Source organism: Pristiophorus japonicus, chromosome 12 (assembly GCF_044704955.1).
Source record: "Pristiophorus japonicus isolate sPriJap1 chromosome 12, sPriJap1.hap1, whole genome shotgun sequence".
Lineage (NCBI taxonomy): Eukaryota > Metazoa > Chordata > Chondrichthyes > Pristiophoridae > Pristiophorus > Pristiophorus japonicus.
In genome coordinates, this window is record NC_091988.1 from 55,436,747 (window position 1) to 55,450,464 (window position 13,718).

At 47.7% G+C, this 13,718-nt stretch overlaps 1 protein-coding gene across 1 annotated transcript in view; it reads left to right on the plus strand.

Moving 5' to 3' along the window:
* LOC139276919 (copine-9-like) overlaps nucleotides 1-13,718 on the plus strand; it is a 615,931-nt gene that overhangs the window by 241,712 nt on the left and 360,501 nt on the right. Inside the window, exon 6 of the mRNA XM_070894913.1 lies at nucleotides 392-468. Within this exon, the coding sequence (XP_070751014.1) occupies nucleotides 392-468 (77 nt within the window). The remainder of the gene's footprint in view (nucleotides 1-391; nucleotides 469-13,718) is intronic.

Consider the following 13,718-nt stretch of genomic DNA (forward strand, 5'->3'; position numbering starts at 1 on the left):
ACCAGTGCCAGAATGTATGGCATCAAACATTCTGCCGCTGGTAGTAGACGCTGGTGCCCTCACACTGGGGAATCTTTCAACTGAGCTTCAGCGTCAAAAAACTCACTGGGTGCCGAAAAAACAGCACCCAGTTTGCTGGGCAAACCTGGGGTCTATATCTGTTATTATACTGTAATATGCGTGACCATGTTCTAGTACATCTTCTATTTTGCAAGATTATGGGGAAGTATGACTGAAATTATATTTGGCACAATTTGTCATGATAGTGTAATGCACTTTATATTTTAAGGATGGTTGTATAATTTAGCTGATAACAATTATCACTTGATGCAGTACACCTGGCATTAATCTTGGTACTTAAACAACTTGATGCTATTAATTTTATTTCCAGGACTTCCTTGGTCAGATTTTCATCACTCTGGGAGAAATTATTGGATCTGCAGCCAGTCGTGTTGAGAAATCACTAACGTGAGTAGTGATATGGAGTGTGGAAATTTAGTTCGCTTTTCAAATGTTGAATTGGCTTCACTATTTCCGGGAGGTGTGGACGTTATTACAGATTGCATTTGTATAATAAACAGTACCTTATGACATCGTACCTGGGAAAGATAGTTGTAAGTATTGCCTGGGAATACTGGTTATAATGCAGCGCTTGAGAATACTGGTTGTAATACATTACTTGGGAAAGCCAATTCTAATGGAATGCCTGGGAATACTGGTAGTAATATAGCTCCCGGAAAAACCAACTGTGACGCTCTGCCTGGGAATACTGGTTATAATGTAATGCCTGGGAATACTGGTTGTAACGCATTACCTGGGAAATATTGCAGTGCCTGGGAAAACTGGTTATAATGCAGTACATGTAGTGGTTAATATCAAGGCCACATTGTCTGGGATGGCAGTTATGTAGAATTACATAGAAAGTGCAACAAACAGGCTATTTGGTCCAACCAAACCATGTTATTGTTTATCCCCCACAAGAGCAGCAGTCCCAATCTCATGTGTCTGCCCTGCTCTCATAGTCCTTTAATATTACAAAAGGTTTAGAAATGCTGGAAATACTCAGCAGGTCAAGCAGCATCTGTGGCGAGAGAGTTAACGTTTCAGGTCAATGACTATTGGTCAGAATTGGGAGATGTTAGAGATAAAACAGATTTTAAGCAAGTAGAGAAGCAGGGAAAGGGGGAGGGGAGGAAAGAACAAAAGGGAAGGCCTGTGATAGGGTGGACGGCAGAGGCAATTAAATGACTAAAGGGATGATGGTGCAAGGCAAAAGGAGATGGTAATGGGACAAGTAAAGAAACAAAAGATGGGTCTAGCGGAGCTGGAAATGCCAACAGCTGAATCATTACCAGCACCTACGGTCTGGAAAAATGGGAGCAGTGGTTATGATCCGAAATTGTTGAACTCAATGTTCAATTCTGTAAAAAATCGAAAGTTGAGGTGCTGTTTCTTGAGCTACTGTTTAGCTTCTTTAGAACAGTGTAGGTGGCCGAGGACAAAGAGGTCAGAGTGGGAGTGGAACGGACAATTAAAATCCAACCTACCTCCCTCTGAACTTGCAGCATTTTGCTCTCTCAGGTCCAACCCAGACATTGTCATTAAACCTGCTGATAAGGGCGGCGCTGTTGACCTCTACCTTGTGGAGGCTGAATGCCAACTCTCTGACACCTCCTCCTACCCCTCCCTGGATCATGACCCTACCACCGAACATCAAGCTGCCTTCTTGTATCCCTTTACTCGCTTTTTTTTTCCAACCACTCATCAAACCTATTCGTAAATGTTGACAGTTTCTGCTTCAGTCACTAATTCTGATGGTGCATTCAGCATCACAAACCTTTGTACAATTGGCAAAAGAACCAGGGGAGGTGGGGGGAATTTTTTTTTAAGCAGCGAGGTATTATGATCTGGAATGCACTGCTGGAAAGGGCGGTGGAAGCAGATTCAGTAGTAACTTTCAAAAGGGAGTGAATATATATTGGAAAAGGAAAGATTTGCAGGGCTAAGGGGAAAGAGCAGGGGAGTGGGACTAATTGGATAGCCCTTTTAAAGAGCCGGCACAGGCACGATGGGCCAAATGGCTTCCTTCTGTGCTGTATGATTCTATATATGTGGACCTTGTGTATTCATCTTTTCCATCAAATCCCACTTAAGATAGGCCCATGAAGATCAGCAGAAAAACAAAAATAGAAGGACAAGCAGACAGAAACTCTTTTGTGATACAGGTACTTCAGAAGATCATTTGCTGATTTTTCTCGAAAATGGGACGTGCATCATACTTCTGAGTCGACTGCTGTAATTAGGAGCCTGTGATTAGTCTTCATTGTGAAGTAATTTAAATCTGCAGAAGCACTTTTCCTACCACATATGGTATTTATTAATTGAAAGGAATTTTTGAAAATGAACAGTCAGCTGAAAAGTATCAGTGACCTTTTTGCCTTTTGGGAAATTTAAGAATGAGAGCTTCAGCTCACAAATTATTGTCGATTGAAAGACTGGCTGATTGGGATAAGATTATTTCGGAAACACAAAAAAATATCAACGTTCCTTTGTTTAGAATTCAGTCACAAAAGAGTCCAGGCTCAGGGAATCGCAGCAATTTGAAATGCAGTTGAGCAGTCTATTCCCTGCAAAGCTGCTTGAGACAAGCTGGCCTGGCACCAGCCTCCTGTGAGCCAAGAAACCAATTAAATTATAGTCAACCATCCCTTGTTGATAAAGGGGTATGCTCTCTGCTCATTGTCCTTGGAACCGCAATATCCCTATTTTTCAGGTTTATTAACACAGACCTCCTTCCATGTGAAATCGCACATGTTTTCAGTTGGGAGTAATGTTTCACCACTTTGCCATTGATGTTGCTGCTTAAAACATGGTCAGTCCCAAAATACCTCCAATAATGCCGGTTTCATACTTCAGATATGGCTTAACAGCTGCCTAACTAATAGATGCAACATCTAGTGATGTTAAGCAAGCATTTAAAAGGCTACTTTATCTCAGCTGTCCAGAGGATATGCAGATTTGTACTCGACTGGGGGTCCAGGTATCGGGCGGTCGAGGGGGTCGTTCAGCCTGACTGCCTGCCTCTCTTCCGCGGGTACATCCGGGCCAGGGTGTCCCTGGAGATGGAGCAAGCGGTGTCCACCGGTACGCTTGCGGCCTTCCGCGAGAGGTGGGCGCCGGAGGGACTGGAGTGCATCATCACCCCCGGCAACCAAATTTTAATTTGATTTTATGTTTTAAAGTTTAATTTGTTTTAATTGCCGGGGTTTTTAGTGTCCCCCTCCTCTTTTATAGGGGGCACTGGTAAAATATGAAATTTTAATGCCCTAAAAAAAAAACACAAAAAAAAACCTACAAAAATACAAAAAAAAACAAAAAACAATAAAAAAGGGCCTTGCAAAATATTTGGAGTGTCCCCCAGATCGGGGGGCACTTGACCTCATGTTTATTTGTTTACTCTAAAAGAGTTGTACTCGACTGGGGGTCCAGGTATCGGGCGGTCGAGGGGGTTGTCCAGCCCGACTGCCTGCCTCTCTTGCGCGGTTACGTTTGAGCCAGGATGTCCTTGGAGATGGAGCACGCGGTGTCCACTGGTATGCTCGCGACCTTCCACGAGAGGTGGGCGCTGGAGGGGCTGGAGTGCATCATCACCCCTGGCAACCAAATTTTAATTTGGTCATTTAAGTTTAAAGTTTAATTTGTTTAATTTGCCGGTTTTAGTGCCCCTCCCTTTTAGCCAGGGGGCACTTGTGTAATTTGTGTTTCAGTGCCCTCGAAAAAAAAACAAAAGAAAAAACAAGAGGGCACTTAAAAAGATTTTAGAGTGTGCCCCCTTTAATTAGGGGGCACTTGATTACTGATCGCAACTAAAATAGTTAAAGGGCTACTTTATCTCAGCTGTCCAGAGGATCTGCACATTTGTACTCAACTGGGGATCCAGGCATCAGGCGGTCGGGGGGGTTGTTCAGCCCGACCGCCTGCCTCTCTTCCACGGTTACGTTTGAGCCAGGGTGTCCCTGGAGATGGAGCACGCGGTGTCCATCAGTACGCTCGAGGCCTTCTGTGAGAGGTAGGCACCGGAGGGACTGGAGTGCATCATTTCAACAGGGAACAGAATTTTAATTTGATTTGATTCGACAAAGTTTTCCTTGATGTTCAATTGTTAATTTGTAGTTTTTGGTGCCCTCGAAAAAAAAAGAAGGGGGCACTTGATTGAAAGTTACTTTTAAAATAATTGTGCTCGACTGGGCAATTGAAGCCCTGGAGATGGAGCACGCGGTGTCCACCGGTACGCTCGCAAACTTCCACGAGAGGTAGGTGATACGTCCTTACTATACAGTATAAATGCACACGAGGCCCATGCTTGAGAGAAGGTCAGTCTGTGACTTGACCTTTATTCCATAGTGATAGAAGTGGGTGGAGCTTGCCCTTTTATATCTGAAGGTCCAGGTTAGGAGTGTCTCCCACAAGTTCACCACCTAGTGGTCATTGTTCTCACAGTATACAACTTAGGTCAGATTATACATGGGTTACAATGCTGGTTGAATACATGACATCACCTCCCCCCCCAAAGTCTTATTGCGATCACAGGTTGAGTCTCTCTGGTGGTTTACGCTCTCTTATCGAGCGCCTGAGTTGGGGCTCCGGTTGTTGGGCGCTGGCTTGAGTGTCTGCTGTTTGCGGTGCCTCAGGCCTGTCTGGACTGCCCACAATGACTGGGCTCTCCTCCCTTTGGTTCCTGTGTTCGGTCACCTGTGGAGAGTGAACTCTATATCATGTTCTTCCTCTGCTTCTTCTATGGGGTTGCTGAACCTCCTTTTTGTTTGATCCACATGTTTGCGGCAGATTTGTCCAGTGATAAGTTTAACTACCAGAATCCTATTTCCCTCTTTGGCAACCACAGTGCCTGCGAGCCATTTGGGCCCTGCAGCGTAGTTGAGGACAAAAACAAGGTCATTTACATCAATACATCGCGCCCTCGCATTCTTGTCATGGTAGTCATATTGTGACTGGCGCCTGCTCTCGACAATTTCTTTCATGGTGGGGTGTATAAGGGATAACCGGATTTTGAGTGTCCTTTTCATTAGCAGCTCTGCAGGTGGAACCCCTGTGAGCGAGTGTGGTCGGGATCTGTAGGCCAACAGGAGGCGTGATAAGCGGCGTTGTAGGGAACTCCCTTGGATTCTGAGCATCCCCTGTTGATTATCTGCACTGCTCGTTCTGCCTGGCCGTTGGAGGCCGGCTTGAACGGTGCCGTTCTGACATGGTTAATTCCATTGCCCGCCATGAAGTCCTGGAATTCAGTGCTTGTGATACACGGGCCATTGTCGCTGACCAAGATGTCCGGTAGACCGTTGGTGGCGAACATTGCCCGTAGACTTTCTACCGTGACAGAGGATGTGCTTGAATTTAAAATGTCACACTCGATCCTTTTGGAGTAGGCGTCTACTACAACCAAAAACATTTTTCCTATGAAAGGACCTGCGAAGTCCACATGGCTGCGTGACCAAGGCTTGGTGGGCCATGGGTAGGGGCTAAGGGGGCCTCCCTGGGCGCATTGCCCAGCTGGGCACACGTGTTGCACCTGCGAACACAAAGTTCCAGATCTGCGTCTATCCCTGGCCACCAAACGTGTGACCTGGCAATTGCCTTCATCGTGACAATGCCCGGGTGCTCATTGTGGAGTTCTCTGATGAACACCTCTCTGCCCATCTGGGGCATGACTACGCGGTTTCCCCACAGTAGGCAATCGGCCTGAATCGAGAGTTCGTCCCTGCGCCTGTGAAATGGTTTAAATTCCTCAGGGCATGCCCTGTACGTGGCTGCCCAGTCCCCATTCAGGACACATTTCTTCACTAGAGACAATAGCAGGTCTCTATTTGTCCAGACTTTAATCTGACGGGCTGTCATGGGTGAGCCTTCACTTCCAAAAGCTTCAACAGCCATGACCATCTCATCAGCATGCTCGGTAGCCCCCTCAGTGATGGCTAGTGGGAGCCTGCTGAGTGCATCGGCGCAGTTTTCGGTACTCGGTCTGTGCCAAATTGTGTAGTCATAGGTGGCTAACGTGAGTGCCCACCTCTGTATGTGGGCCGATGCGTTTGCATTTATGGCCTTGTTGTCGGCCAAAAGGGACGTTAGGGGTTTGTGAACTGTCTCCAGCTCAAATTTCCTGCCAAACAGGTACTGGTGCATTTTCTTTACCGCATATACACATGCGAGCGCCTCCTTTTCTACCATCCCATAGCCCCTTTCTGCTTGGGACAGACTTCTTGAGGCATAAGCTACCGGCTGTAACTGATCCTTGGCATTGACATGCTGCAACACACACCCGACACCATAGGACGACGCATCGCACGTTAACACAAGTTTCTTACATGGGTCATGTAGCGTTAACAGATTGTTGGAACATAACAAATCGCGTGCTCTTTTAAAAGCCCTTTCCTGGCTGTCCCCCCAGACCCATTCGTGACCTTTGCATAGGAGCACGTGTAGCGGCTCTAGCAGCGTGCTCAATTTGGGAAGAAAGTTACCAAAATAATTTAGGAGCCCCAGGAATGAACGCAGCTCCGTCGTGTTACGGGGTCTGGGTGCTCTCTGGATGGCTTCCATCTTGGACGCAGTAGGGCTGATCCCGTCTGCTGCTACCCTCATCCCCAGGAATTCTACCTCTGGAGCTAGGAAGATGCACTTCGCCTTTTTCAGTCTCAGCCCTACCCGGTCCAGTCTGTGTAGCACCTCCTCCAGGTTGTGGAGGTGTTCTTCAGTATCGTAACCCGTGATGAGCATGTCGTCCTGAAAACCCACCGTCCCTGGAATCGACTTGAGGAGGCTTTCCATATTTTGTTGGAAGATCGCGGCGGCCGAGCGAATCCCGAATGGACATCTGTTGTACTCAAACAACCCCTTGTGTGTCGTGATGGTGGTCAGCTTCTTCGACTCACTTGCCAGCTCCTGGGTCATGTAAGCTGAGGTCAGGTCCAATTTTGAAAAAAGTTTGCCACCGGATAGCGTCGCAAAGAGGTCCTCTGTTTTCGGTAGCGGGTACTGGTCTTGGAGTGACACCCGATTGATGGTGGCCTTGTAATCGCCACATATCCTGACCGACCCATCCGCCTTGAGTACCAGCACAATTGGGCTCGCCCAGTCACTGAATTCGACTGGCGAGATGATGCCTTCCCTCAGCAGGCAGTCCAATTTGCCTTCTATCTTTTCCCGCATCACGTACGGCACTGCTCTGGCCTTGTGGTGTACTGGCCTGGCGTCCGGGTTTATGTGAATCACTACCTTGGCCCCCGTGAAAGTGCCAATGCCAGGTTGAAATAATGAGTCAAATTTGTCCAGGATCTGTGAGCATGATACTCGCTCCACAGAGGAAATTGCATTGACATCGCCCCATTTCCAGTTCATGACAGCAAGCCAACTCCTCCCCAGTAGTGCGGGACCGTCCCCAGGGACAATCCAGAGTGGCAACCTGTTCTCCGAATCTTTGTGGGTCACGACTACCATGGCGCTGCCTAACACCGGAATGATCTGCTTTGTGTAAGTCCGTAGCTGTGCGTCAATCGCCGATAATTTTGGCCTCCTGGCCTTGGACGCCCACAACTTTACGAACTGTTTGATACCCATCAGGGACTGGCTGGCCCCCGTGTCTAGCTCCATTGATACTAGGATGCCATTGAGGAGCACTTTCATCATTATCGGTGGCGTCCTGGTATATGAACTGTATACGTGCTCCACATGAACTCGCTGAACTTCAGCTTCCAGCGATTTCCCCCAGCGTTCATTTCTGCAATTTCTGCAGGTATTTTGCTCATCTCTGCAAACTCCGGCTGAGTGTGTACCTCCACGCCTCCAACATGAGCTGCTGTTTGAAACAAAAGGTCCCTTGCCAGTCGATCATCGCTGACTGCCCCTGTTATTGTCCTTGAGTGCGCCATTAACAGGTGTTGATGGCCCCATTACTGGCCGCATTGTCCCTTGCAATGGCGTGAATCGCCGTTCAGCTTGCCATTGTCTCTGTCAAACTCCCCCTCTGGGTTCAACTACATGTTGGGGCATGCCCGATTGCCCTTGTCTGCCTGGAGAACTGTGTGCTGCTTTAACAATGTTGAATCTCTGTCCCAAACATTCCTTAACACAGTACCTTTCGTCTGTTCTGCTCGTGGCCATGCTCGCTTGGTTTAAATCCCAGTTTCTCGTCGCCATTGATATGTCCTTACTATACAGTATAAATGCACACGGGGCCCATGCTTGAGAGAAGGTCAGTCTGTGACTTGTCCTTTATTCCATAGCACTCAAGTGATGGAAATGGGTGGAGCTTCCCCTTTTATACCTGAAGGTCCAGGTTAGGAGTGTCTCCCACAAGTTCACTACCTAGTGGTCATTGTTCTCACAGTGTACAACCTAGGTCAGATTATACATGGGTTACATTGCTGGTTGAATACATGACAGTAGGGACTGGAGTACATCATCACCCCAGCAACCAAATTTTAATTTGATTTAAATTTCCATAAAAGTTTATTTTGCAATTTGTGGGTTCTAGTGCCCTTGCCAAAAGGGGGCACTTGATTTTACGTTTCTACTAAAATAGTTGTGCTCGACTGTCCCGCTAGGGTATCCCTGGAGATGGAGCACGTGGTGTCCACCGGTACGCTCGCGGCCTTCCGCGAGAGGTGGGCGCCGGAGGGATCGGAATGCATCATTTCAACAGGGAACAACATTTTAATTTAATTTGATTTGTTAAGGTTCCCTTAATGTTTATTCGTCAATTTGTGGGGGATTTTGTGCCCTTACAAAAGGGGGCACTTGAATTAACGTTCTACCAAAATAGTTGCCCTCGACTGTGCAGCTGAAGCCCTGGAGAAGGGGGAGCCTTGTTGTGGTCCATCAATTGTTGATCTCGCCAAGGTCTAGTACCAACGTACATGTGGGCAGGCTTCTGACCAGGTAAATGCCGTCACCCTAACTGCAGATAAAATGAATTTCTGCCATTTGCACTGTTCTCCCACTGTGAAACTGTGGCAGATATCCTGGGGGAAGATAACACTAATGTATAAAGAGAGGATGAGAAACAAGAATAGTTTGTGAGGCCATCTATGGCAAGTTCCTTGTACTGTAAGCTCCTGTTGCCACAAGACCTTGGGCAAATATAGTTGAAATTTATATCCAAATTGCTACAAATAGTGCAGATCTGCAGACATAGGGAAAGTTCAACCTGATTCCTCTTGCAAATCTATGTTTGATAGGAAAGGACAAACTGTCCAAGAAACAACAACAACTTTTCTTTAACATGAAGAAGAGATATAGGCATGAGGAAAAGCAAATGTTCAATCAGGAAGGGAGAGGTTAGGAGAAGTAACTTAATGCCCGGTCAAGGAGCTGGTTGAGGGAAGGGTTTTAAGGGAGGAGAGGGAAGTGGAGAGGCAGAGAGATTAATGGAGAGAATTCCAGAGAGTAGGATCCAGGTTGCTGATGGTTCTGCCACCAATGGTAGGCCGAAGGGTTGGTGGGGAGTGGGGTGTGTGGCATAAAAGGCTGCAGTCAGGGAAACAGAGTGTTCACGGGGAGGGGATATAGGGCTAGAGGAGGTCACAGATATAGGATGGGGCGTGTCTGTGAATGGATTGTCTGTGCCGGCCACTGTTGCATGTATCACTGGTAACCTCAGGCCAATCAGGCCAGAAACACAATCTGCACATCCCACTTGGTTGCTCACATGCAGCTCATCATCATCATCATAGGCGGTCCCTCGAACGAGGATGACTTGCTTCCACATGAGTTCACAGATGTTTCAATGAAGGACCCGATGTTCTAGTCCTAAACTCCAATTGAGGGGGTGGACGAATGCAGCTAAGGGAGCTGTGAGTGACAAAAGCAGTGAGGGAAAGCTTTGAATCTTTAGGAGCGAGACTGCTGACCACCCTACAACAGGGATTGCAGCAGCTCACATGTTTGCTTCATTCATTTGCTCCATTAGGCCCGAGTCCTTTGCTGGGACATGCTGCCCTACAGTGTGAGGTAAGACACTGCACGGGATTTGCTGGTTGACTCTCACATTGGTAACAGTCCTGTGTGAACAAGCCCTGAATAAGTGTCCATGGAACGCAACTTTGACCCTCTGGATACAGGAACTCGGCAAGCTGCGGGGGACTGACGGTGACGTGTCAGGATTGATACAACAGGAGATGATTCACAGCCTGAATCCTTGGTACATTCCCAGGGACCACAATATGTAGAGGTAGTTTAGGCTTGAGAAGGAACATTATAACCACAAGAGCATGCCAGCACACAATAAATTCACTACACTGATTCATCTGGTGGCACCCTTCTCCATGATGTTACATTAAATCTTTGCACATAAATGCGTATTTTCAGGCACGGCATACTGTTAAATGGACAGAGATGATTTGGAAACACAGACAATAAAGTTAACAAATTGTTGGCACGAATTATTGTTACTTATGCTTGCTTTATAAGGACGAAGGGATAGCAAAATATGCTTACTGGTTAGATGCGGGGCAAATGCAGACAAGCACAGAGGATGCAGATAGCAGCCGTACAAAACCAATGTCCCAGTGTGGCAACTCAGGAAAGACGTCATCAACCAACTGCCCCAAGTGGTTTTTGCTCCTTCTTTAAGGGGCAGATGTTCTTATCCATCCTCGTCCTTGGGCCTGCTGATCATTGAAGAACTGTATACTTAAACCTTAATGGACCATAACTATTTTGGCTATCATTTCTAGGTCAAACAGAAAGCAACCCAGAATAAGTCCCATGAATAACACTCTGGATTTTTGGAAATCGAACCATGTGAAACAAACCTAGAGCTCTATTCTGTTGCCCACTCTTGTCCATGGGGAAAGTAACATATCTGTTTTCTTTGACAAACAATGTCTTAATGCAATGATGCATCACAGACTGATTGATGTTATTGATTAACTGGTCATCTCTAAAGAGCCTGAGGCAAAAAAAAATTAAGCCAGCTGTTACCTTCAATGCCCTTGAGAAGGTGGTGGTGAACCGCCTTCTCGAACCACTGTAGTCCATGTCATTGCAAGAATCCTCCTCAATCGTCTTCTTCCTGTGGCTGAAGAGCTCTTCCCAGAGTTGCAATACAGATTCCGTCCACTAAGGGGTACAACGGACATGATCTTCACCATGCAACAACCACAAGAGAAATGCAGGGAACAGCACCAACCCTTGTTCATGGCCTTCTTCGACCTCATAAAGGCATTTGACACTGTCAACCATGAGGGATTATGGTGCATCCTCCGTTTCAGCTGCCCTCAAAAGTTTGTCACCACCATGACATGCAAGCTGTGAACCTGACCAATGGATCCACCACAGACCCAATCCACATCCGGACTGAGGTCAAGCAGGGCTGCGTCATTGCGCCAACCCTCTTTTTGATCCTGCTTGCTGCAATGCTCCATCTCACCCTTAGCAAGCTCCCCGCTGATGAAGGTACACCTACAGTGATGTTAGGTAGGAGTTTCAGGATTTTCACCCAGCGACAATGAAGAAACAGCGATATATTTCCAAGTCAGGATGGTGTGTAACTTGGAGGGGAACTTGGAGGTGATGATGTTCCCATGCACCTGATGCCCTTGTCCTTCTAGACGGTAGAGGTCGCGTGGTTTTGGAGGTGCTGTCGAAGAAGCCTTGGCGAGTTGCTGCAGTGCATCGTGTAGATTATACACACTGCAGCCACGGTGCACCAGCAGTGGAAGGAGTGAAGGTTTAAGGTGTGGATGGGGTGCCAATCAAGCGGGCTGCTTTGTCCTGGATGGTGTTGATATTCTTGTGCTGTTGGAGCTGCACTCATCCAGGCAAGTGGAGAGTATTCCATCACACTCCTGACTTGTGCCTTGTACATGGTGGCAAGACTTTGGGGAGTCAGGAGGTGAGACACTCACTGCAGAATACCCAGCCTCTGACCTGCTCTTGTTGCCACAGTATTTATGTGGTTAAGTTTCAATGCTGACCCCCATGCTGTTGATGGTGGGGGATTTGGTGATGGTAATGCCATTGAATGTCAAGGTGCGGTGACTAGACTCTCTCTCTACTGTTGGAGATAGTCATTGCCTGGCACTTCTGTGGCGCGAATGTTACTTGCCACTTATCAGCCCAAGCCTGAATGTCATCCAGGTCTTGCTGCAGGCAGGCACGGACTGCTTCATTATCTGAGGAGTTGCGAATGGAACTGAACACTGTACAATCATCAGCGAACATCCCCACTTCTGACCTTATGATGGAGGGAAGTCATTGATGAAGCAGCTGAAGATGATTGAGCCTAGAACACTGCCCTGAGGAACGCCTGCAGTAGAAGATGGTTGGGCCTTGAACACTGCCCTGAGGAACTCCTACAGTGATGTCCTGGGACTGTGATGATTGACCTCCAGCAATGACAACCATCATCCTTTGTGCTGGGTATGACTCCAGCCAGTGAAAAATTTTGCCCCTGATTCCCATTGACTTCAATTTTACTCGTGCTCCTTGATGTCACACTCGGTCAAATGCTGCCTTGAGTCAAGGGCAGTCACTCACCTCACCTCTGGAATTCAGCTCTTTTGTCCATGATAGAACTAAGGCTGTAATGAGATTGGAGCCGAGTGGTCCCAAACTGAGCATTGGTGAGCAGGTGAGTGGTGAGATTGAAAGGCTGCATTAGAGGGAGCAGCGTGCAGCGGCCCAGCGCGGTCCCGGCCTGCAAGACCATCAGCAGGCCAGAGCTATTAGAGAGAGCAGCGGGTAGCAGCATACCACTGCAGGAGGGCGATGGCTGCGAAGTCAGGTCGCTGATTGCAGTGCGGGCAGGCACAGCAAGAGGGGCGAAGGAGCTGCAAGAATTTGTAGAAGGAAGTGACCGGGACCCAGGAGAGGCTTGAGTCTGTGGCCAAGAAGAGGCGAGGGCCCAGGGGCAGCATGGGCCAGTCCACACTGCTATATGTGTGCATGCTCGGTCCGTGCAGCAGAGCTGGTCTCCAGTCATCTTGAGTAATCCTTGCCACTGGACCAAGACCAAGCTCTTTCAACACCGTGTGGTGGCTGGTGTGGAACAGCCACTACACGTTAAAAAATCCAAGCACAGGCAGCTTCCACCATCCAAGATGTAGTTTGGGATCTGGAATATTAGGTCCTTCATTGAAGCACCCGTGAACTCATTCCTTTTTAGCATGGAAGCAAGTCATCCTCGCTTCGAGGGACTGCCTATGATGATGATGATGGTGAGTAAGTGCTGCTTGATAGCACTATCGATGACACCTTCCACCACTTTGCTGATTGAGAGAAGTCTGATGAGGTGGTAATTGGCCGGATTGGATTTGTCCTGTTTTTTGTGGACAGGACATACCTGGTCAGTTTTCTACATTGTCGGGTAGATGCTAGTGCTGTAGCTGTACTGGAACAGCTTGGCTAGAGGCGCGGCTAGTTCTGGAGCACAAGACTTCAGCACGACAGCTGGGATGCAGTATCCAGTGCACTCAGCCGCTTCTTGCTATCACGTGGAGTGAATTGAATTGGCTGAAGACTGGCTTCTGTGATGGTGGGGACCTCAGGAGGAGGCCGATATGGATCACCCACTCGGCACTTCTGGCTGAAGATGTTTGCAAATGCTTCAGCCTTGTCTTTTGCACTCACGTGCTGGGCTCCGCCATTATTGAGGATGGGAATGTTCTTGGAGCCTCCTCCTCCCATTAGTTGTTTAATTGTCCACC